Source organism: Mus caroli, chromosome 2 (genome assembly GCF_900094665.2).
Source record: "Mus caroli chromosome 2, CAROLI_EIJ_v1.1, whole genome shotgun sequence".
Classification (NCBI taxonomy): Eukaryota; Metazoa; Chordata; class Mammalia; order Rodentia; family Muridae; genus Mus; species Mus caroli.
This window is the reverse complement of record NC_034571.1, coordinates 117,886,021-117,911,958: the sequence shown is the minus strand read 5'-3', so window position 1 is coordinate 117,911,958 and position 25,938 is coordinate 117,886,021. Positions and strand designations below refer to the sequence as shown.

The 25,938-nt window shown below is 42.6% G+C and overlaps 1 protein-coding gene across 8 annotated transcripts in view; it reads right to left on the bottom strand.

Annotated features, from left to right (window-relative positions):
* Slc12a1 (solute carrier family 12 member 1) overlaps positions 1 to 23,993 on the bottom strand; it is a 77,562-nt gene extending 53,569 nt beyond the window's left edge. Inside the window, exons 1-11 of one of the 8 annotated variants that reach the window (XM_029470782.1) lie at positions 23,897 to 23,993; positions 22,178 to 22,783; positions 15,839 to 15,970; positions 15,524 to 15,599; positions 10,511 to 10,606; positions 9,958 to 10,053; positions 7,319 to 7,458; positions 6,118 to 6,228; positions 5,601 to 5,712; positions 5,140 to 5,267; positions 1,447 to 1,531 (exon numbers count right to left, since the gene is read on the bottom strand). In XM_029470782.1, the coding sequence (XP_029326642.1) occupies positions 1,447 to 1,531; positions 5,140 to 5,267; positions 5,601 to 5,712; positions 6,118 to 6,228; positions 7,319 to 7,458; positions 9,958 to 10,053; positions 10,511 to 10,606; positions 15,524 to 15,599; positions 15,839 to 15,970; positions 22,178 to 22,585 (1,384 nt within the window). In that variant the 5' untranslated portion in view covers positions 22,586 to 22,783; positions 23,897 to 23,993. Of the gene's footprint in view, positions 1 to 1,446; positions 1,532 to 5,139; positions 5,268 to 5,600; positions 5,713 to 6,117; positions 6,229 to 7,318; positions 7,459 to 9,957; positions 10,054 to 10,510; positions 10,607 to 11,134; positions 11,231 to 15,523; positions 15,600 to 15,838; positions 15,971 to 22,177; positions 22,784 to 23,896 lie in introns of all 8 variants that reach the window. The other 7 variants (XM_029470783.1, XM_029470805.1, XM_021183397.2 and 4 more) reach the window with 7 other exon arrangements.
* Between the last annotated feature and the right edge of the window lie 1,945 nt (positions 23,994 to 25,938).

The following is a 25,938-nucleotide window of genomic DNA, read 5'->3' as shown; positions in this document are numbered from 1 at the left end:
AGATAGATAGATAGATAGATAGATAGATAGATAGATAGATAGATAGATAGAAAAGGAATTATTTGTAGGGGGTGAGAATTAAGTATATTCTTCTGTCGATCATGAAATTCCTAAAGCATTTTATCACAGACTTGAAAGGTTGCCTGCTAGCCTCTCTGTACACTTTGAACTTATGACTGCTGATTGTTAAGAAAAAAACATCCACCTAGATTTTGCCTCTTTGTAATGGCCACTTTACATCTAACCATCTTTTTGGAACCACATATTTTGTGACCTGCATAAAAGATCTGTCCCAAGTCCTGAAATGTCAGGCCATGAGCCACTGTTAACATCGATTCTTTATGACAGGTCTTCATGGCCTGGCAAAGTACAGACACAAATTGCTGCCTGAAACTCAAAGAGCCTCTCTAGCTACTCATTCCCTCAACTTTTCTATTTCCTAACCACATTTGGAAGACTTAAACTCAGGTGGCTTTCAGTGTTACTCTTTAGTTGTTGATGTCCTAAGGCATTGAGTCAGAAAATGTCTTCCTGTGTAACTCAGCACGGAATGCCACAGGACAGTAAATCACTTTACCAGGTTCCTCATACAAGATACAGCAAGACAGGCAAAAGTCTTAGCTCTTTGCTTTTTGGTTGTCATTTTTTCTTCAGAAACCAATTTAAGATATACGGACTTTCCCAATTTTTCTTATACTAAGCAGAGGCTACTAGAGTTTACTCTTTGGTCAAATGGCCCCCAGGCTTCCCTAGTTGTCTAACCTGGGCCTGCATTTCCCACTATGCACTGAAGAGGGTTTCTTCTCTGCCTGTTGGAAAGCATACTCCCTCCTTCCCACTAAGCGCATGAGTGTACAATGGCCCCAAGAGGAGGTGTGGCCTCAGGCAGCAGGTAGATACAAAGCTTGCCTTGGGAGCAGAAGAAAGAGGCACACATGCACCCTCTGCTCACTGAGAAGCATGGAGCTGGCTTCCACACAGCTAACAGCTGGGTCTGCTCTGATTTCTGGCAGTTGGTGTCAATGACACTTCCAAGTTGGCGATATTGTTGTGAATTCGCCATCTTTCATGATTTCCTTTGCCATGTTTGAGTTTGGGTTTTGATTTCTTTTCTTTTTAATCCTTTGCTCTGCTCTGGTTCACACTTACCTCACAGGGCAAGAGAACTGAGTGTTGGGAGTGATAGCTTTCTCAACACTACAGTCAGCAAGGGTGGCAAGGCGGGACACTGATCTGAAGATGCCTGCGCTGCATTTCAATTGCATCACCCACTGTCCACACCCAAGATACAAACCCTTCAGTACTAAGAAAGGAAGTGAAGTTGCTGCATAAAACATAAAACAAAAAACCCAACCCTTTCTGCTTACTTCTGTTTCATTGAAATCCATCAGACACAAAGAACCACTGGGCTCCTTGTAATTCTGAGGTCAGAGGTGTTTCTCTTACCTACGCAAATAGCAACACCTATGTAGGCCACGGTGGTGATGAAGATGGCCAGCATGGTCCCTCTGGGGATGGCATCCTGGGGATCCTGGGGAAACATGCAGAGGAGAGGATAAACTGAATAATGATCAGAGTACTAGGAGTTTTTCAGTATTCTCAAAATGTTAAACTATGCTCCCTAAGGCAAAGCTAAAGAAACCAACTAGCAAAGCACCAAGTGGCCAGTCTTTGAGCAGACTGTCAGTGCATCTCAACCTTCCTAATGCTGCGACCCTTTAATACATTTCATCATGCTGTGATGGCCTCCAGCCATAAAACTAACTATTCTTACTTCATAAGTATGATTTCGCTAATGTTATGAAGCATAATATAAATAGCTGATATGCAGCCCCCGTAGGGGTCATGACCACAGGTTCAGATCCACTGGTTTAGAGTGAACAACAGAATATAAAACCTGGTGCCACCTATAAATACACAGAGCGTCTGTACCAGATGGGGACCTAGAGCTGAAAAGAAAAGTACATACATACCCCCATCCCTAACCCAGAAGCAGTCCCTGATTGATAGCCACTTGCAAATGAGTAATTAGGTTTTTTCCAAGGGAGTCTCACTGGGGAAATAAATTACTCCCAAGGGCAGGCCCCGTGCACAGCAGAAGATGGCCAACACAAAACCAACTCATCAGCGTCTTTGGGGGTTCTTTGTCTTGTGATGTCAAGTCAGGTTTGCTTGGTTTTGCCTTGCAAGTCCTTTATGGATATATTATGGCTTCCAGTTTTGTGTTTTCATGGCATTCTTGTGTCTGTGAACATGTATATCGCTGTGTCTATATGCATTTATTTGTGTGTGTGTTGATTTTTTTTTTACTCTTTTCTTGTTTGTTTATTTTGTTCTATATTTGGTTTTTGGTTGTTTTTTTTTTTGCTTTATCTTATTTTACTTTATTATTATCCCTTAGTATCTGTTGTTTTCTAAAAAGAGACAGAAAAGGAGTGGATCTGAATGGGGGAGAATGGGGGGAGGAATTGGGAGAAGTACATGGAGGTGAAACTGTAATCAGAATATATCATATGAAAAAAATCTATTTTCAATAAAAAGGAAAAGGAGAAAAGTAGTTCTATTTTTGATAAACAAATCCAAATGGTAAAAAAACCAAAAACAAATAAACAAAAACTCAGTGCTCAATTAAGGACAGTTGAACTCCCATCGAAAGGGATGTTGTAGAAGTACAACAGACCTCTGTTTCCTTGTGAATTGTATGTAGATGCATCAGACATACAAACATATCAGGCATATTGACAATATGGGCATATGTGTGTTTTATACTGAGCTTAGGCTTGTCTTTAATTAAAACAAACAAACAAACAAACAAACAAAACCCAACCAACCAAATGAGAAACCTTTTTGGCTGAGCAAAAAAGGATCATCTACTAAATTCTTCAGTCTCTTCATTTTACAAGGTAAGGTCAAGCCTAGGCTGGAATGTGAGAAGCAAACAGGTGTCGGGGCATGCTGACAATCCCAGCACTGGGGAGGTGAGGCAGGTGGATGGTTGGAGCTCACTGGCCAGCCAGTCTAGCCTAGTTGATGGCCCCCAGGTTCCAGTATGTCAAGACAAAACCAAGTGTCCATATTGACCTGGAGCCTTCATAAGTGCACTCACACTCATGCACGCACACACCAGCAGGCACATGCTCACCCCACACACAAATTTCATGGGATCTGGGTGACGTGCTTATGTCACGTCAACTTCATTTGAGCATAACTGGATAGGAGGTGGGAGGAAGTCACCTGTTTTATCCTCATTTGCTAAATCCAAGCCTCCTCTTCCTCGTGTACTATGTCATAAAATCAATCCAATAAGGTGAAACCAGTGTTAAAAGAACAGGATGGAATAGAATCTGTAATGGCTTATAGTAAAAGACATTCTTTCCATTTGTCCCTAACTCTAACAAAAGCAGAGCTTTTTACCTCTCCTGAATGGCCTTAATTCAGGCATGAAGTAAGATGAATTGACTAAGCAACTTGTTTTTAAGGAGTCTAAAGAAAGTACGATATTTTCTAATTTCAAAGCCTGCTGGTAGCTTCTGGAAGCCCCTATCAGTGAACTTTCCTAGGTATAGAGGAAACAGGAGCTCATAACTGAATTGTACTAAGTGAGGGAAGGAGCTGAACCATTTTGAACAGGTTCTGACTTTTTAACTTTTGACATGACCTTTCTTTTGCCATCAACGCTCTGCTCAAGAATTTACCATGACGGTGGGTCCCTAGTATCTAAGTGCCTTAACCCACTCACTCAGTCAGCATCGACTAAGCCCATGCTATCTCTGAAGATACACAATGAAAAAACCCAAAGGCAAAGCCCCCGTTTCCCCTGAGTTTGATGCTCCACAGAGAGCATCTTCCCAGCAGCTCCCTTTGGGTGAAGCTGGTGAGGCCTCCCAGCCTCATCAGGTTTACTTCAGCTGTCAAGCAAGAGACTCCCTGCTGTCCTCAGGTTTCTCACACCAGACTCTGCTTGCTTCCTCTGCCCAGGATTGCCTTGTTCTTCCCTAGTAATTAACTTCCAGCCTTTCCCCTCGTGTTCCTCCTTGAAGAAACCAATCCTGACCAACTGAACAGCTATTTGTTTGGTATCTTTGTTTTACCAGCTCATTGATTGGCCCACGCATGCTTTTCATTTAACACATCTCTCCTGATGACTCTTGCAAATACTGATCTTCTGAAATTTATTATAAATATGTTAAGATTTGTGTCTTCTTGTGTGTATGTGTGTGTGTGTGTGTGTGTGTGTGTGTGTGTAGTAAAGCCAGTGTCCTTTTTTCAAAAGAAATTCTTCCTATGTTCTAAGCCTTCTCCTTGTAATATTGGAACCCATCAGAATTTATTGGGTTACAGAATTGCTATTCTTCAGAATGTGTTTTGTAGAATCCTTTGAAACTAGGTAAGGACATAGTCAAAATCCAGACCAATGGGATATCAGCAGAAGTGATTCATGCAAGCTGTCCTTTACGATCCCAGTCCTCTGCTTACGAGGTGGAGTGTGAACCAGGAAGTGATTAATCTAGGACCTTGAAGAAGGGGATAAATCTTAAGGCAGCTCTCTAAGTCCTTGGGATTCCTTTGAAGTGGATTTTCTAATTTTTTTTTTGGATGGCCTATGATCTCCAACATATATGTGCAAGAAACACAAAGTCTGATTTTGTTTTGGCTGTAGCTAGTAAGTGATCCTCTTTGAAATATAGAAATCACCATTGTAGCTGACACAATGACCCAAGTAGCACTTAACGGAGAACGCTGTGAACTGAGGTCTAAGTGTTCATGCGGCTGGTTGTTGCTTGTTTTGTGTTTCTTCAAATGTCTTGTATTCTTATCTATTATACAGGGGAAGGTGTGATTCCCATAATAACTCACTGAGTTCTGTTCATTTTATTGGAAAATGAGCTACTGTGAGTATACTGTTTGTGGGTGCCACTGAACAAAGACTTCAGAATTGCACTCTATTATTGGGAGGCCATATTTAGAATGAAAGGAGAGAGAGGGTGAGAAAGAGCTTGTAAGTAACCAGGACATCATGTAGAAACCCTTATTCTTGAGTCTCTGGGACTTCTCATCTTCTAAGTCGTATTTGTAAAGCTTCTAATAATCAAACCACTCTCCCACCACCAGAGCTACAAAGCAGAGGAAACTTCATACCTCCAGGTCTCCAGAGATGTTGGCACCAGCAAGAATCCCAGTAGCAGCTGGGAAAAAGATGGCAAAGACCGAGAAGAAGCCTTCCCCCTTTGTGAAGCTTGGCCCAAAGTTTTCCGCAAATATAGATGCTGAAATGGAAGTGAGAGAAACATCACTGGGTTGGATTTTCCACATAGGAGAAGCTTACACTCTTGACTTCTGTATTTCTATGTGGAAACAGATCCTTAGAATTGCAGTAGAGTCAACTTGAAACTGTTGCTTATCCTTCTCTGAGTATCGAGGTGTCTATCATTGTAGGTACACATTTAAGTCTTAGACATCTAGAAGGAGCTTTGAAATGTCATTAGAAGCCATGCTTGTTTATCTTCTTGAGTACAAAGAAAATGGAAAAGGATAAGGTAATAATGGAGAGAATAGTATAGACACATTTACTGAGCGGAGACTGACTGGTGATGACTTACCTTGGTAGTTGAAGAAGCCTCTGGATTTCTTCTCATTGTTGGATGGGATGACAGTTCCAATGAAGAAGTTTGCAATGGCAATGAGAAGAATGACCAGGAGAATCACTTGAGCCTGTGACACCACAGAGAAGGGGATCACTTAGAAGCAACAACCATACCGACTATTCAAATCTGGACATTCTCCTTGCACAGATGAAGCTTAATCTATTGCCCTCCTTTCTGCTCAGCGAGTGAAGATGAGACCTGGGTCTGCAGTGTGTGATGCGCTGTTATGAACAATGGTTGCACATAAGGGTGCATCAGTCTTGCTGGCTGTGTCTCCGCAATGGCAGGAAGCAAGGTGAAACAAGGCAGTCGTGACCAGACTTGGTGCTTAGTGTTATGATGCCTGCTTAGCGTGGACTTAATGCCTTTTGTTGTAATGAGCTTCTCTTTGTGAGTATGGTGTTCCTTTCATTGTTGTGATGAACTCAGGTCCTGGCCAGCACTTGTCACAGTGTTATTTAGAGATGCTCACCTTTGCTTCCCACTCCATCCCAGCTACTGAGATTCCTAGAAGAATCACCACGGTGATTGAACCGATTATGCGGATGTCATTGGTTGGATCCACCATCATTGAATCGCTCTCCTAGGGAAAGGGAATCTCTCAGATGATTAGAGAATAGCTCTTTGCATTCAGTCTTCCTTATAACAGTCAACAAGAAGAGATACTGTACACAAGTACAGTGTGTTGTGGGGCCACATAGGACAATAAGAAAATGAAATATTCATAAGTTCCAGGAGTCAAAAGAATTCTAATTTTATTTTATCTGTGATGTAGGCCTTTGATAGGCAAGGCTAGGGGCTAGAGATGTTAGAAATTCCTTCAAGTCACAGCTTTGGGAACTACTGTGGCACCCAAAGGCATATATGTACATCCATACCTTTTGTGTTGTGTTTTAGCAAAAGGACTAATTACTTTTATGTGCCAAGGGGAATTTTAGAAGAATAAAAATTATTTTTATAATATGAATACCAGAAAATAAGTGTTGTTTAACTCAAGAACAAAGAACACAGACTCAGTAATGCGTCTCCTGGAGAGAGCATACCTTAAGAAATACACAATGAGCTCATTTATTCATGTAACTTCTCCCAGTGAGGTTTGTTTTGGTTTTTTGTTTTGTTTTGTTTTCCATCAGACCTTTTATTAGCATGAGAGGAAGGTGAGGAGTTGTCACACTACATGGGCTCACAGAGCTTCTTCCCAGAGCACCTGGGTGGGTGGGACACCTAGCTAAGGAAGTCCTCATTTTGTACAGAGTGTTGTCCTCATGTTCGAACTTTCTTCACCTTTGGGAACCTTGTGTGTAACAGCAGTGTGGCTGCAGGAGAGAATGCCCACCCTCTACCCGAAGCTTTGTATTTTACACATTCTCCATATACATCCTTTTTACCTGATTGGTATTGAGCTCTTGTGAAATGCACAAAGCAGTAATATTAGCTCCTCTTTCAGCTTTAGAAAATAAGCCTCAGATGATAGGAAACTGGTTTAAAGTCTCTCAGATGGTAAGGTGAGAGCTGAACTCAAAGCCAGGTCACCTGAGGTCATACATGGGGCCCCTGTCCTAATACTGAGCTTTCCTCCTCTTACCTTGACATAAAACTGTCCCCTAGGGCCCTGTAATAGAAAGTTAAGTTGCATTGTTCGGTTTGTGGGTACAAAGAAAAGCTTTAATTACCTTAAGAAGATCCACAACAGTCTCCGCGAATCCCACCACATACATAGCGACAGCCACTGCATTGGCAAAAGCAAAGATCAAGCCTATTGACCCACCGAACTCAGGCCCTAAGCTCCGGGAAATCAGGTAGTAGGCTCCACCTGCGACAAGAGAGCAGCGGGTGTCAGCTGGAGCAGGATGCCAAGATCTCAGTCTCTAAATTCTAAGTGTAATCATTCCAATAGGAATATTATGGCGTCCTAGTTATTAGGGAGTCCTATGTCATCATGAGTATTTGTAGCTAGCTCTGCCTTGTACTCTGTACATAATTTGCAAGTAAGTGACAATACAGTTCACTCTATCAAAACTTACCAGTGGAATCCTAATTTAATTTAGAAATAATAACAGTAAGCTTTACCCAAATTGTGTTGTCTTTTTTTTTTTTAAATCACTACAGTATCCAAATTAATATGGTAACAAATAAAATTTTACATTCAAAGTTTTCAGAAACTGACAGACCAGGGTAGAAAACAAAATGGCAGAACTTGTTTCATTCTAGTGTTGTGGCACAAGCCTGTTATCCCAGCTCTTGGGAGGTGATGGGTAGGGGGATTAGATAGGCAAGATTAGCCTCAGCCATTGTAAATTTGAGGTTAGGCTGAGTTACATAAAGCCCTGACCCTGAAGAACAAAGTAGTTGATCCTTTCTTTTCTAACTTCCATTTTATTGCATAAACTTTTCTGATAGTTAGTAAAGTGAGCATCGGTCTTGGGGTGTGTATTCCCACTCTTGTTCTCTGGTTTTAGCCTAATGAAGCTTGGATTCTTACAATAAGAACGAGAAATGGAAAGGAAACCCGGGAGAACGGGGCCTGGAACCAGTGTTCTTCCTTGAACACTAAACAATAGCTTTGTCTATGGCCACCCAGTCCTGTGACATGAAAACTGAACAGGAGCACATCACAGGTTGAGCAAGAAACTGGCGAACAGGCTGGATGAGGAACACAAACACCACAGTGACTTCTTAGGTGGAGCCAGTCACGGGGTCTGCAGAGTCAACCTGTGACAAGCAAACTCAGAGCAAAACCACCTTCTACAGAGAAGGAACTGTGTTCACTGTGGACAACATCCTCAGAATGGAACATGTCGTCTGGTAGAGCAAATCCCTATGGGTTTTTAAAAGTCAACTTTGCTCAGCAAACTGGCTGGACAATTACAAGAGACAAATAGGGGCTGAAGAATTGGCTTAACAGTTTGGAGCCACTTGCTGCTCTTGTAGAGGACCCAGGTTCACTTCTCAGCACCCATGTGGTGGCTCACAGCCATATGCTATGCCAGTTCCAGTGCATCTGATGCTCTCTTCTGACCACCTCGGGCACCAGGCACATACACACATGGGCTCAGGCATTATGCTCATCCACATAACATAGGATACATCTTTTAAAAGTCAATTAATAAAATATAAGTTGAGATAAAAGGTGTCTTGTGGGTAGGGCGATGTTTGGAAGGCCCTGAAGTGGTGGTGGTGGTGGTGGGGATGTGTGTGTGTGTGTGGGGGGGGGTTGGATGGGGAGGCAGAGGTGGTACTCAAGCCTATAATCAAGGAACTTAGAAGGCTGAGACAAGCAGATTGTCATGGACTGAAGGCCTGTCTGGCCCCACAGAGTAAGACATTCTCTCACTACACCAAAACCATGCCAAAAAGATGACTCAGTGGTTGAGAGTGTGTATTGTTAAGTAGCTCACAACCATCTGTAACTCTATCTTCTGGCCTCTTCTAGCACCTATACTGATTGGAAAACACCCTCCCCTCCACACACACCAAACAGACATACATACCATATACAGACACACCACAGACACACACCGACACACACCACATATACATACCACATATACATACACACCATACACAGACACACACACCACAGACATACACCACATATACACACCACACACACACCACACACAGACATACACACCACACACAAACACACAAACACACCATACACACCAGACATACACCACATATAACACTCACACACATACAATTAAAAACAAAAATAAAAACCAGAAACATCTACCACCACCATCAAACCCTAAGCAGTGGGAACGTGGATAAAAGAGCAAGGCAAGAATCAATGGTGTCCCCATGAACATGGTGAGGGCAACTAGAACACTGACAGATTTGACCTACTTTGTTTTCTACACAGGCCTGCTTGCTCCTGGAAACTTGATGGTAACTCATTTATTTATTTATTTATTTAAATTTTCTTTTTGTTGATGGTTCGCAATAGAAGCAGTGTTTAGGGAGAACCTGAAGGCTGGGTGCAAGAGCATTGGTAATATGGGAATCACCACCATGAGATAGGATATTGGGGAGCGCCCAGGCTGAGGGGGCCCAGGAGGGAGCCAGTGTAGCTCACTCAGGTACTGAGAACCCAGTGGGATTCCTCACAGGAAATGGATCAAAGGGGCCTTTTCTCCCAGTCTCTTCATTTTTAATTGAGAAGAATTTTACCCCGTTATTTAAATTTTGCTTTATTTTGTTTTGTTTTAAGCCTTGGGGGCCAGTTAGCATCTTCACATTTTGCTAGTCAACAGCTCTAGACAAGATATGCAAGCACAGCTTATAATGACAAGTAAGTGAAACTGCTTACCTCCTCGCACCACTCCGTTTGTGCAAATAGCCGACATAGAAATACCTGTGAGTGTTGTCACAACTACGCTCAGGCCAATGATGATGACGCCCAGACCTGCAAAACCCCCAACAAAGGTGTTTGGCTCCAGCAGGCAGAGAAATCACCATTACTTCAGGAAGCGGTGGTCACAAAAGGTCAGTCTCCCTGCAGAAACCTGAAACGTTCTAAGAGATCCCATTCCATGACAGTGTGGGAGACACCTGAAATGTACTGTACTTTAAAACCGTAGCCACACAGAGGAGCCGTTTCCTGATAAACGCCAGCAAGAAGTGTCCAGACTGACCTGGGAAAATAAGAGCTCTCCTCAAGGACTCTGCAGGCCTGGAGCAGGACCTGTCACGTGCCAGGATTCTGTTAGCCATGGCCTGGGTGGACTTGAACTTCACTCACCAAGCTGCTCTCCGAACTCAGCTCCTCTCACTTCCTTGTGCCCATCAGTAAGAAAGTATATAGAAAACTTGTGCCTACCCGTAGCATGTGACGTGGATATTAGATATCTTAGAGATTTTACCTCCACGAACAAACCCGTTTGTTGCTATTGCAGAAGTTGACAACCCAGTGATAGAGGTTACCATGGTGGAAAGAAGAATTATAAGAACTCCAAGACCTGTTAGCAATGAAAGACAGAAGATATTACATTTCACTCTCCTTCCTCGGACTACCCACTCCTGCAAGCTCTACTGCCTTTAATTTAACTTTTCAGGTCCGTGCTTTAGGCCCAGTGGGGTTTCTTTGTACAAAGGTAGAGTTGCTGTGCCCGGCATGAAGATCAGGTCCAAGAGGCACTCATTATGATGAAGGGTGGCATCCGAGAGTCAACTCAGTCTAAAGTGCAGCCCTGGAAAGGAAAAGCTGACTTTTGTTGGTGTCCTGGGAGAGAAACTACCCAGGCTGAGGAAGAGAAAACATGACATCTGACCTTCTCTCTTGCCCGAGAGGAACCTGATGGAGAAAGGTGGGGATTTAACAAAGGTTAAATCCTTCTTCATTTGTCTTGCGCCCCTTTGCCTGGCGGGAGGAAAGGAACCAACTTGCATTACCTTTGACAACACCCCAGAAAGGTCAGTGGTGAGCTATTGGAGCCTGTGTTGCCTTTACCTTACACTTGAAGATCTGGCTTACAACTTTTAATTACCTCCTCTGACATATCCGTTTGTGGCGATAGCAGAGGTGGACAAACCTGTGATGGCTGTCACTGTCACGGCTAAGCCGATGATAATCACACCGAGACCTCAGTTGAGAGAGGAAAAATAAGTGCGATTAAATGGTGGAGCAGCTCATTGGGCCATTTACATAAAAGCAAACAAACCTATGTAGTCACTGAAAGATCGCATTTGAATTTAACAAGCTGGCCAAGGGCCCGCTGCCATTCGGGTACTAAGAGATTCAAGATTTGGAATGTGCAGAGCTCTGTTGCCCTCGAGTGAACAATTTCGTTCGGGCCAAATGTAGGATGAACCTGGTCTTTGATGAAGTTCTACACAGCCTCCAGCTGTTAGTGTAAATGAAGGTTATACTAACTCTCCAGGTAAATGGCCTCATTAGCCATTTACTGTTCATTAGGAGCTGGCTAAGTCAGACAGAACCAAATTTAGCGACATTCGCTTATTTGCTGTGTGACGTCAGAATTTACTTATTTTCTGACACCCAAGTGGCAGTTAAATTACAGAGTGGATATGTGAAGTCCCTGTCATGGTGCACAAAGGGCAGTACTCATGGAGGTTACACTGTCTGTGTACCACTACACTCATAAATGCTAGTGTTTATGAAAAGCCTCCTGCATGTTCAGCTGTGGATGGTAGTGTGAGAGATGCAAATAACATGCTAGAATATATCACCATGGTATAAAGATTTGGTTTTTTGAGCTATATACAGTGAACATAAGCAGAGCAGGCACAGGAAAATCCCTCAGCTTTCCTATGTGCCCAGGTGGGCGCATGCATGTGTGAGTGTGTTCCTGCTTCCACTATCTGGAAGGACTGACATCACCCACAGAGACGCGTGCAAACCCTTGTCAGCCCGCAGAAGGTTCCACAGGAATCCAGCAAGCCTTCCTGACCAGTTCCTTTCTTCTAGCAAATCTCTCTACTTATTTTCCTACCCACACTCACTTGTCCACCAAAGAAACTCACATTCCCTTCTCGTTGTCAAGTGTTCCTACCACTCCTCTGAACCACCACCCTCCAGGGAGTCTTCCCATGTGTGTGCATAATGCATTAATAAACATGTTGTTTTCTCGTTAACCTGACAGTCTGGTAGTCTAATACATGAGACCACAGGCAATGAACCCAAGATGGACAGAAGGGAATTTATCCCCTCTCCCCCATATCAGACTCTTCAAAGAAGCTCGTGCAGAATCCAGGAAGAAGATCGTGGGGAGTTCAGCAGCTCTGCCTAGAGTGTTTTCTCCCACCCATAGAGCAGGCCTTCCTACTTCACCACACCCCTGCCACAGACCCTTAGAAAGGACTGTAAGAGTCATCCCAAGTGCTTTGTGTTCCAGCGACACTGGGAGGAGCACCGCTTCCCTTCTCCTGTGAGGCCTCAGGAGCTGGTGCCATGAAATGTAAGTTATTCCCAGCCGATACACATTATTTTGCATTTCAGATGTTGGAGAATGGATATTTGGCACACTCTAGACACTGTATGGGCCCAAAGCTTGCATGGCATGATGTTACTCCCAGGCTAACTCCATTTGTTTCCCGTCTTTGTCTCCTGAGCGATCCCTGCCTCACCCAAGGTGCTGCATACATGTCTGTAAATGGTTTGACCACCACTTTCTACCTGAAAACAGTGAGAAGCTTGCTTCTCTCTCACAATTAAGCAAACAAAACACAAGTCCCAGGGTGAAAGGTGGCTGAGAGAGCTTCCAGTGTGTTGGGCCCTTGTATGACCCACTACAGGAAGTGCTGGAGTTGCCTATTTTAAATGCCCGAATTTGCTAGGTTCAGAGCTTTGAAAGTGAATCCCAGGCTTCTGCAGTCTTCTATTCCACTCTTAGATAACTCTTGCTCATTCTGCAGCAAGATGAGTAGTTTAACATCAGCCCATCTCAACTTGTATCTGCCTACTCAGCAAGATTTTTTAACTGTATCTTCAAATACTTGATTGGGGGAGAGTTAACTCATGTTTCCTATGTTTTAGCTGCAAAGTAAAACTTAAAAGAATGTGAGTAACTTGTTCTGGGTCACATACATGTTTCCCACCCAGTGTCCCTGAATAATGGTTAAGTTAACTGGAGATGATACTGCCCCAGAAAGGTGTCCAGCAGAGAGGAACAACCGGATGGCATCCGCAGCTCAGGCTATCACATGTGTTTAGGAATTGGGCAGCCCAGGCTCAGAGTCCCACATGGCTGCCTGTGGGCTGTAACTCCTGTCACCACATTCCACCTGGTGTGTCTCCTGGGTCCCAGCTTGAAAATGTTTTGTTTTCCCTCCCCCTAAACTATGCCTAAAGCAAGAAGCGAATACTTGTACTTGTGGGTTTTCTTCTCCAATTTAGAGAAGTAAGCTGAACACGGGGTTAACTGGACATTCCCCTGGCAAAGTGTGTATGTTTGTGTATGTCTGTATCTGTGTGTGTATGTGTGTGTGTCTGTCTCTCTGTCTGTGTCTCTGTGAATGGCAGAAGCTGCCTCATCAAATGGTACCAGAGACTGAGCCTTAAAGAGCAGGAAGCACAGTAAGAAGACTCCCTCCCGAGAAGAGTTATCCAAAACAAAAGTCTTGAACTCAAAGATGCTGGCATTGGGAAAGTGCCAGATGAAGATTTCAAAAGATTTGGCAAAAACGATCCAAGGCCTGAAGGAGGATATAAATGCAATCCAAGCCCTAGGAAGGAATATCTGCAACACTGGGCGTGGAATGTGGGAGAAAACCACACCACACAAACCCACATGGGACCAAATGTTGACTTAACCCAGTTAGCTTTAGGTTTATAACTATGTAAGTTGAAAAGATATTTTGGCTACTCACTAAATTCTGTTCTGATACTTAAAAGAGCATGAGAAAGAACAACACCAACGACTCTAAACAAAGAAAACCCAATACGCACCGTTAGGTTAGAGTGAACTCTACTGACTTTTATGAGTGATGCAACTACACAAATGGAACAATTTTGTTTGGATACACTAATGTCTAAAACTGAAGCAAGTTGCTTAGCAAAGAGAGGATCCTTTGCGCCTTTGTAGTAAATGTAAAACTGGGTTGGCTGTGAAGAGTAGAGTAAGATCTGATTAAAGCTCAGATTGTTGCCCAAACATATGGGTGTTAAATACATACATTAGAAAGCATTACTCTTGCCGTTGGCTCTCTGTGCTCACACCTCCACACAAAGAACTGCGTCTTGATGATCTCAATAAGTTACTAAACTGCCCTTAAAAACCTAATTTTGCATGAAGCCCTGGAGCAAAGCCTTGGCAATATTAAGCTGCAGCTTTTCCATGGAACAGCATATACTTATTTTGGACCCCGCGGCTGTAGGCATTCATTTGCTACGCATCATCAAACCAGCAAGCAGCCTTTTTGTCAGGAACATAGCAGCTGCTGAACAAGTAACATGGAAAAAAACCGACGGGGCTGGCTCAGTGCTCCCTGTTAGAGTGGAGCCTTCCTGCTCTAGTTGTCAGCTGAAGGTTCAAAGGGCATGCTGGAGGAGGTGGATAACACCAGGTACTTTTCATACAGGAATTAAGATATCTTCTTGAGCAGCATATGAAGGCACAGCTGAGCTTCTGGGTTCTCCATATCAATAGTCCCTCTGAGTCTCTCCTCAAAACTCAATCCAAATGTTTTCAGACATATAGAATATAACACTGTTGATTATCATGGTAAATTAGGAAGTTTGAAAAGCATTAAGTCATAACTCCTGGAATAATATTACTTTTTTCTATTCAGAAAAAAATTTGGTTACCTACATAGTAAGTTATCATTTACAATGACTGGGGTCATTTCAACTATTATTTTAAAATATTTTAAAATAGTTGGGAATATTTTGAGACTTTGCTTTTTATTGCCTGTATGTGACAGTGACAGCTATTTTCTTTGTAAAATGTTCTATAATGCAGCACTTTCTTAATCAGGACACGTATGTATTTGTATATACATCCCTACCAGTTTATCACCAGTCCTTTTTGCTTAGTGAAGTTTTGCCGGTCTTTATAAGCAGGATTGTCCGAGGCAAATAAAATGCAAATATCAATATATCCCAACGTGCTACCATAGTTATTTGAAATGAATGCGCTTTATCCACCTATATGCTTGAAACTCTATATAAAGCTCGAACTATTCACCAGACTATTCACTCACTGGGAAAACTGGAAAATTCCAGTCTCATAGGAGTTAGTGCCCCCATATCTCCTCCCTGACATTGTCAGAGGCAAAAAAAAAAAAAAAAAAAAAGAAAAGTGCTCAAGTATAAATGACTTCTGCGACCTTCATCTTCTGCAGCACTGAACGCAGACCAAGTTGGTTATTAAGCTTGCAATTTACATAAAAATTATTTAGGAGGGGAAATTGCTCACCAATTCCCGCTTCTCCTACAATCCAGGAGAGGCGAATGAAGAGCATGACTCCCCAGATGTTCAGCATGCATCGCACCTGTGGATCAAAGTGAGAATTGAAAGTGATGCAGGACCAAGCCCTAATACCTTCCTAGTCACTCTGGTGTCCGGGGATGGCTGGTAAACCCTGTGGGATCACCTAGGGGATGGCTCTCAGTGTAAGCAGAATCATAGGGGATGGATCTCAGTGTGAACAGGATCCTAGCGCATACATGGCTCTCGGTGTGAACAGGATCCTAGGGATGGCTCTCAGTGTAAGCACAGGACTTTGCTCACCAGCACACCTTTCACCCATCCAAACTTCACAACTCCAGTCATGTCTTCTTCCTTGTTTTCTGCTTGCTCATCTCCTGGCATCCCATCTCCATTAGCAACCCTGTCAGCTGAACCAGGGGCCACAGTCACATTCTGCATTTTTATAAAAAGAAAAGAAAAGAAAAGAAAAGAAAAGAAAAGAAAAGAAAAGAAAAGAAAAGAAAAGAAAAGAAAAGAAAACATAGGAGTGGATCAATGGACTGTTTCTTAAATCTTTTAAAGCCAAGTCAAAACAATAGCCATAAAACTCTGAGGGGGGGATGGAGGGGATGTATTTCAATAACCTCAGCAGATAATTTTGTTGTTATTGTATCTTACCCTGGGAGTTAATGGCTTCCCTTGGTGAGTTCTTTCCAGCCATGGCTAAGGCTGCAGGATGGTAGACAGCTCAGGGGCCATCCAGCCACTAACAACACAAAAGTGGTCGGATTTCAATGAATTTAACATGCAAAGACAATGGAGTCAAGGGAGAAAAACTATGATAAAAGAGAAAAATTCTTCTGGCAAAAGAATTTAGGTTTAGATAGAGATAATCAGATTGCAAAATTCTTATAGGAAATTGTATTAGTGACATCTGAAATGTAGGTGTGTTAGCAGTCATGGTCACTCACTTTGTAGGAGGGGCTGCAATCACAAGGCGGCAGATTTATACTTATTTAGATTATACTTCACTCAGTTGAGTCTGTCCAAACTATTACCATTCAAGCTTAGAGTCAGTATAAAGTGCCAGGAAGATTTTATAGAAGTATTTTTATACTAGATATTTAAAAGTCAATGTGCATTTTCCATTGGCAGCATATCTTGGCTTAGACTAGCCTCATTTCCAGTGGTCAGTAGCTAGGGGTCATGCATGGGCTACCTCATCAGAGCTTATATAGTTCAGTCAGTTTCTGATGACACTATTAGGTACTCTTCCCACATCAAGTAAAAAGTGTTTTTCAGGCTGGCCAAATGGCTCAGTGGGTAAGAGCACTGACTGCTCTTCCAAAGGTCCTGAGTTCAAATCCCAGCAACCACATGGTGGTTCACAACCACCCTAATGAGATCTGACGCCCTCTTCTGGTGCATCTGAAGTCAGCTACAGTGTACTTATGTAGAGAAATAAATCTTTGGGCTGGAGAGAGCAGGAACTGAGCAAGAGGAGTTGACCAGAGTGAGCAGGGCCAACTGGAGTGAACAGAGGTCTCAAAATTCAAATACCAACAACCACATGAAGGCTCACATCTGTACAGCTATAGTGTACTCACATACATAAAATAAATAAATAAATCTTTTTTAAAAAGTGTTTTCTTTTAACAAATTCTAGAACATAAAGCAGCTAACAATCACCTGCAAATTTTACTTTCAGTTGTGAGTGATGTGTGTGTCTGTATTTCTGATGTGTGTGAACAAGTTATACATTTGCCTTTGTGTGTGCACATGTGTATGCGTTTGTGTGTATGGATGTGGGTGTGTAAGTATGTGTGGTGTATGCATTTGTGCCATGTGAATGTGATGTCTGCGCATATGTGTGTGTGTGTTTGTATGTGTGAGTGCAGGTGTATGCATATGTATGATGCATGAGTTTGTGTTGGATATAATGTATGTGCATATGTGCATGTGTTTGTGTGTATGATGCAGACAAGAACTTGTTGAGGCATGTGTGTCAAGGTCAAAGGACAACTTCGGTGTCAGCCCTTGCCTTCTACCTTGATTGAAATAGGGTTTCTTTGTTGTTCTGGGTGACTGGCCTCAGAGCACTTGGAGAGGTAGTCTCCTGTTTCCACCTCTCTCCCTTGCCAGTTGGACTCAGCCCTGCGCACACACACCAGGTGATGCTGCAAGTGCCTTCTACCTGAAGTCACGTCCCAGTGACAGCTTTTACTTCCCATGACTGAAACTTACAGTCTTCAAAAGCGTGGAAACTACGGCTGTGCTAATATGAGTGAAGGAATTGTCTGATTAGATAACTCATTTCTTCAGCTTCGTTGGAGAGTCTACCTTTATTATTACCAGTATTCTAGCTAATCACTGCTCCTATGCCTGGGGTCCCATGAGAAAGCCTTAGTCACTTGCTCTATAGACACGGTCTGGGGAATGAAACCTGTGCTTTCTGGTAAAACCTGTGAGGGTTTGGTCTGGGAGATTGCTGGGCTCTCTGATGAGCCCCAGTGGCGACTCTGACCCTTAGATTTGGAGAATGGGAGCATTAATAATGGCAAAAAATAAAACCTATAAAGTCATATAAAGAATGCATTGTATATTTAAACTTCTCCATTAGATGAAGATTATTTTTCCTTGATGGATGCCATTTTTACCGTTCTTCAATCCATCACTTGGACTTCAGAAAACCAAGAGAACATTATCTGAGTGCAGGGCAGAGAAACCACTACACAGAGAAGTCAGGACAGCAATGAGTTTCTAAATTATTCAAAAGCAGAGTCAATGTAGGACCGGCAACTCTTTTCATAGGTATATGAAACTTGCTAGAGTTTTGAAGTTTTAAGTATATTTATGTCAAGGCCAGTGACCTTGAATTTTTATGACTATATTTCCTTTTGTGACTAAATGTTTAATAGTAAATTTACAAGAGCCAATGCCATTTGCTTCGCTGACTGTAATACATAGGAGCAGAAATGGTGTGTACCCTTTCTGTACCTTAGAAACTACACATGGAATCTAATTTTTCATGAAATTAATCCAGGGCATGTCCTACAGCAATCTATTTTTGCTTTCTTAGAAAGTAGAAATGAGAACCCATCCAAGATTTTTTTTTTTTTTCCGAGACAGGGTTTCTCTGTATAGCCCTGGCTGTCCTGGAACTCACTTTGTAGACCAGGCTGGCCTCGAACTCAGAAATCCACCTGCCTCTGCCTCCCAAATGCTGGGATTAAAGGCGTGTGCCACCACCGCCCGGCTGATTTATTATATATATATATTACCTGGAAGTAGTTTAAGGCAGAATCACCTTTTATGTGGTAAAGCAAATCTTTGTTTTACTTTTTGATAAATGCTTCCTTTGTACACCAGAACAATAGCACATTCAATGTTTCATCCAAATATTGAGTCAAGGCTTGTGGGGGCCTGAAGGTTGCTAAGCTCTGCCTAGGGGTTCACAGACATCTGGATGCTGTTAATGTCTCACGGATGGAAAGTTCTGAGATTGCATCCTTCATGGTTTTTTTTTTTTTCTTACTTTACAATTTGAATTAATTTGCTTCTTTGCCCTTCATAAATGATGATCCATAATCTCTCATAGATGCATTTTTAATTCTATGGAACGATCATCCATTCACCAGGATTTCCATTTGTGTATTACAGATTCAGAGAAGAGAAAATAAAGGCGTATTTAAAGAGAAAGGAAGACTGGCTGATACAAGATTTTCTCTCCCAATACAAAAAAAAGTAAATACACAGCTTCAATTGCATGCACTCTAAATCTAAATAAAAATAAATAAAAACCTAAGGGGAACTGAAAGCAGAGTTCTTTTTATGAAGTAAAACTGCAAACTTAATCCTTATCAGACACCAGGTAATCACTGCACATGCTTTGATATGGGGAGATTGTTGAGGTCTACCCTATGGAGAAAAGAGCAGAGCACAAAACAATGTCAATGCCTTAGTCATATGCTGTCCATTCCAAACATGGTAAGCATCTCAAACAGCTTCACTGTGCCACATCAAAGGCAGTTCCGACCGGCACACTCAAAAAACTCTTGCTTTTGGGATGACGCCCCCAGTGGAAAGATCTCCACAAACCAGGGGTTTAAAACTTACAGATAAGCTATGTTTCACTCTAGAATGTTGGTCCTAAGAACACTGTACCTTCCACTCAACTCTAACCCTTTTCCTTAATGGGGCTGGGGACTGAACCTATAGTATTATACACTCTGGGCAAGAACAGCATCACTAAGCCTTTTTAATTGTTTGCTTTGTTTTGTTTTAAATTTGAGCTTTACTTCTGAGACAAGGTCTTTCCCGGCACCCCTAGCTGATCCCAATCTCTGTCTGTAACCCAGGTGGGCGGGCCCTGAACTTTCACTTCTCTACCCTCATTTTATCCATTAGGACAACCCTGCTCATAATTTTCTGACCTGGAAATCGTGACCTGAACAACCAGGCCCTGCATCCAGTTTCTTCTTAATGAAGACTAAAGTGTTATTTTTCTTTGTTGTAAATTGTGTGAATGGATGAATGAGTATTTAAATTTTTTATCACTTTCAACGAAGAGGGCAGCTTTACAAGTTAAGTATAATGTTCAAGACTTGGTGGGGTGGAATTTCACGACTTTTTCTGGACATTTTTGGTTCTTTTTACTTCCTCAGATAGTTGGAAGTTCCTTGCGAATGTTTAGCTTCTCTTTCTGCTCCTTCCAGAACTTAGAGCCATCACGTCACGCCCCCCTCTCCAACCACTGTTTCATTCCCGTCTCTTCCAGTCTCCTTTCCTTCTCCTCATTTAGAGAAAGAAACTAACAAGCAGTTTGTCTGAAATTCAAATTACCTTCCCAATCCCCCGCAAAAAAAAAAAACAAAAACAAAAACAAAAACAAAAAAACCCTCCATGGAAGCGGATACTGAATAGCCATGATGCTATTTTTTTTCTTTTGATTAAACCACCAGATATTTCAGACAAAGTCTAAGGTTTGCACCTTGCCACCGATGCAGCACACTGGACAGATGAGGAAGTTTGTGTGTGAGGGTATAAACAAGGAAGGTTTGTGGATGAGGGTACAAATGCGGACTGAGAGAACAGACTCTTCCTCTGGAAGTCCTAGTAGAGAGCTGGGCCCCCTGCAGCTCAGAGAGTAAATTTTGGAGATGTTTTTCCTCTGGAAGGAAGGTGAGAAGAAACTAAAGGAAGAGCCCGTGCCAGAATCATTCCTGAGAGAAGCTGTCCTGAGCCCAGCTGGGGGCGACAGCATACTGTTTAACTTTGTTTTGCCACCCTCCTCCCCCCATCCCCACTCTCTAAGATCAAGTTCCTCTGTGTAGCCCTGACTGTCCAGGAACCACTCTGTAGACCGGGTTTACCTCAAACTCTGAGATCCTCCAGCCTCTCCCTCTGGAGTGCTAGAATTAAAGGTCTGAGCAACCACACAGTCTGCTTTTTATTTATTTATTTATTTTAACGTTTAAAAACTAGAATGGATAAATGAATAAATGAGTGCTTATGAAATAAGCTGTGCATTCTTCATTCTCCTAAAAGCTCAGCTGTAAGTAAATACGCATTTGAAACTATTATTCAATTATCTTCCCAGAGAGCAACCATGTTCCACAAAGTGATATTCAGGGCTGGGGAGATGGCTCAGTGGGTAAAGCATTTGCTGGTAGGTGTGAGGGCCAGAGTTTGCATCTCCTGCTCTCACACAAAGAGGCTGATAATGGTGTCCCACCTCTGCTTTCAGTACTGAGGAAATGGAGACCGGAGGTCTCCAGAGGAGGCTGGCTAGCTACACTAACAGAATCGGCAAGCTTGGGTTTCAAGTAAGAGAGCCTGCCTCAATGCACAAGGTAAAGAAACTAAGGAATCTGCCCAGCATCAGCCTCTGCACACACCCGCAAATGCACATGCATGCACATGCAAATAGGCACACATGCACAGCTCCACACGCAGAGACACACAAAAGGAAGGTTATTCATTACGAGCTGTCAGAAAGGCTGGATCTGTCAGCGTATCTCCGAGGAAATCTCAGGAGAAATCTAAGCCTCTAAATAATGAGGTATAGATTAGAGTCTTTCGGAGACTTTGGAAGCCTTTTACATTCTTTAAACAGGAAGTTTGGCCACTTCTGTGCTCCTGGGCTTAAATTTAGAAGAGTCAGGAGCCTCAGGCAAAGGTGTGAAGAGGAGGGACCCAAGGGCTGAATCTTATGCAATTCTAATCTTTCTTTTAAAAATAGAAAAACAAGTCATAACTCTGCTCTACTCCCCAGAGTAGCTGTGTCTTAAGGCCACAATGTGGCTGGACTACCGGCTGGCCCCACAAGAGGAACTATGAAAGCACATTGGTTTGTTTAAGGATTGCTGTGGAATCTTTAACACTAAACTGGAAACGGCGTAGGATTCAGTGTGGCACAGTCAGCCCAGTGGGACTTGAGTGTCCTTACTGCAAACACCATAGCATACATTGCCCAACTTCCCGAGTTCAGTCTGCACTTCTTTCCCAAGTCAGTAAACATTTGCAAAGCGCCTGTAGAGTTTCTGTTTCTTGGGACCCAGAGACAGCCGCATAAGGAGGCTAGATGGACTAGCTCTCTTCATTTGCCCACCGCTTATGCAATGTTTTCACCCCGAGGGGACGGCACGGAAGAATGCTTACCTTAGCCAGCTGCTCGTGGATCTCCAGCAGGCTGGGCCGGTTGACCTTGGGCCCGCTCACGCTGCCTGTGTTGCGGTAGTATTCAATCTTGGGGACGGCATCCATGGTGTTGTGGCCAAAGGTTTGTAGGTAGTATGTGTTTGTGTGAGAGTCGTAGGCGTGAAACGTGGTGTCTGTTTTGGCAGTCTCTCCAGTTTGGAGAAAATTGTCATAGCACTCCTGATTCCCAGGCCTAAAGCTGATTCTCAGTCTGTTTTGGGCTTCGTCCCCGAAAGAGGTCTCTTCATAATGTGGGGGGTCTGCACTGTCGCTCACGGCTGCCGCACTGCCATGGCCCTCGTTTATGACATGGACCTGAAAGCGACTGGCACTACTGGGCACTGAGTTAGAAGGGATGCTGACCGACATCTTCCAAAATCTACTGTGGAACCACCTATTTTATAGTGGTTGTTGTTTTAATCTACGTATTTCTGCTTTAAAATAGACAATAGTGTGGTTATAATATGGAGCGCTTGGCTTCGGTTTTAGATGCCCCGATAGCTAGATCCCTAATGTATTGTTGATGTGTGGTCTCCCATGCAAGCTTCAGAATGGTCCTCAAGGCTGCTATTAAGAAAGAAAGTTATATTTGTTCCAGACAATTGCAAACATATTTAAGAAGGGCTGTGGCTTGAGCTACAGTTTTCCTTCATAAGATGCCCAATTTTAAGTTTGTTTCACTAAAAATGTCTCGTCTTCAAACCCTTGCTACCTGAGCAAGGAAACGGGACTGGGTTTTGCAAACAGAAATTCCAGGGAAGTCACTAGCATGTGACTGTTGGTCATGTTTGCTTGGAAGTCACCGGGACATTTAGAGAGCATGTTAGTAGTCAAGGGCAGTAAGAGAGTTCACGGAGAGTCTAAATGTCAGCATTGCAAAGCATTTTACATTAATAACATTATCCTCCACTGTCTGATACACAAAAACCTTGAAAAGTATATTTTGCTAGTTCTTTAAAAAATCTACATATCATCAATGATAAATTTGACCCAGAAAAACTTTCACCTGTGTAACATGTAAAAAGGTATATTTTAGAATATGAAATTAAAACAAACAAACAAACACCAAAAAACAAAGACTAAGTCTCTTAAGATGATGTTCTGTGAATTTAAAAAAAAATTAGTAGCCTCTGAAACATTTCATTTGCTCACATATTTGTGGTTTTTTCATAATGCTATTATGGAAACCTAAAAAAAAAATGAGTGTTTGGGATACAAAAAGCAGCCACAACTCTCAGTAAAGGCTTATGTTCTGCTGGCTCCTCTTAATGCAATATTTCAAGAGTTCAATAAACCACCTGATAATTTTCACAATTCTACAGTAAGCGCCAACCTTAAATACTGTCTTTGGGGTAATATTTCTTTGTAAATACCTTACAAAGGTATTTACAAAAGGTTGATTTTTTTTTCCCAAAGAAAACTAGAAAACGAGAACAATATTAACAAAAGCTTGGCCCTTGCACAGTTATTTAAGGCATTTCTTTGGATAAAACAAACAAATAAACAAATACACATAATTTAAACTCTTAAATAATCTTTCCTGGTGAAGTTATCAGTGCAGCCCACATCTCTTAGCTTTTTAGAACATTTAAGTTCTCACAGTCCCTGGCGCCTTCAGTCCAGCCCTCTGTGTTTCCACATGATATGAAGTTGAGGCTTCTGCCCAGCCCAGAGACTTACCGTCCCATCTAGCAGCCGCTTTCTGAGGAAGAGTAATCCACATTAGCATCGCACAGGCATATATGGGGCCTTAGAGTTCAGGCTACAACCTTAGGCTTCTGCTCATTGGTTAAAAACTTTCTTGAAAGAGATGACTTTTCAGTCATTGGCCTGGAATAGTGGGAAAAGCCCCACACCAGTCATTAGCCCTGAGGAACCAACTGTAAGTACCACATCAACTAGTAACTAGGAGTAAATCATTAATCCTTTTAGGCAGTAAACAAAATAAAGTTTCTTTAATTCACAGATTGCACAACAACAAATCCTTCAAAAAATATTGCTTCAGTTGTTTGGGGCTAGATAAATTTAGTTCTATGGTCTGCTGTTCTGTCTCTGTCTCTGTCTCTATTTCTGTCTCTATTTTTCTCTCTCTCTCTCTCTCTCTCTCTCTCTCTCTCTCTCTCTCTCTCTTTCTCTCTCGCTCCCTCTCTCAATAAGAATCAAACCCNTCTCTCTCTCTCTCTCTCTCTCTCTCTCTCTCTCTCTCTCTCTCTCTCTCTCTCTCTCTCTCCCTTCCTCTCTCGCTCCCTCTCTCAATAAGAATCAAACCCAGGGCCTCACATATTCTAAGTAAGCACTCTACCCCTGAGCTCCCCCAACCCATCTCTAACTGTCTTGCCTTGCTAATTGCCTGTGCTGGCCTGAGCTCACTCTGTACTCCTGGAGCCTCACCATCCTCCTGACCTCAGCCTCCCAAGAAGCTGGAAGCAGCCTCTGCCACCAGGCCTACCTCATCACCTTATTTTTGATGAGACCCAGTGACCTCATATTGCTCAGCATAGGAACCAAAATACCAAGAGACGGTCTCAATATTTTGTGGCTAGGAAATGTTACCTGAAATTATTTGACCTTACTTACCTTGCCTCCTCTCTGCATAGGAAGTGAGCAGATTGAGGGTAGAATTAGTGAAGTATTAAAAAGATTTCTGCTGAGTGTGAAAACCGCTTTAAGCTGCTCGAGTCAAACCGGGCACACTTCCCAGTGGTATTACTAAATGGCTTTTCTGTCTCCTCGTGGAGGAGCCATTTTTATCACGTCTAGTTTCTGAGTTTTGCTCAGAAGATGGTTCGGCTCCAACCTGTGAGCTGGTGATTAAGATGGCACATGCAATTCCTCCGTGCAGGCTCTGTCATTGGTTTTCAATCAGGATGATTGAACGAGTCCTCTTTGGATCTAATAAGAAGCTATTCAAGTGATTTCCAGTTGCCCGGGTGGCTCTGCTGTGGTGTGACGTAGTGATTAAGTGTGAGCTGTGAGTGAAGAATTCTCCATTTCAGTTCTGGCCCTGCCACTTCCTGTCTGGGGGAATTCAGGAGACTCGTTCACTGTGTATGCTTCAATGTCCTCCTAGGCACACAATATGCAGACACTAACAGCATGTGGCTTGCTGAGTTACCGTGAGGCTTACACGAGCTCATTTATGTCTGTTTCTAAATAGCACCGGTTTGAGCGCAGTGCTTGCTTGGACTATTTTAGCAGGATTTATTATCTATTTGTAACTTTGTTTTTAACTCATGATTCTGAGACTAACCATTAAAGACATGGATAGGAATCACACCTTTTAAAATCAAGGGAAAGGTAAATTGGTGGCCAAACACAGGATTGTACAAAGGGACCATGCAGATGCCGGAGGAAAACCCAGTTGCTGCCAGCTGAGTGCCTTGGTACTAAGCAGCCGAGCTAACGTTATAAGGTTCTGCCAGAAGCAGAATTATAAAGAGGCAGCTGTAACTCGATTTTCTCTCTTTTTCTGGTTTTACAGTTATCTATTTGTGTGTTGGGGTGTGAGTGTACACACCATATGCTATATAGAGAGGTCAAAGGCCGACCTCAGAGGAGTCTGTTCTCCAGTAATGTCTGTCCCAGGGTTTAAATTCAAATGTCAGGCCTGGCAGCGAGAGCCTTTACCTACTGAGTAATCTTGTTAGCCCCTATCTTCTCATGAAGACCACTTGAATTGAAGAAATTTATTTCTTCAGTAAGGGGTTGCAACTCTCACTTAG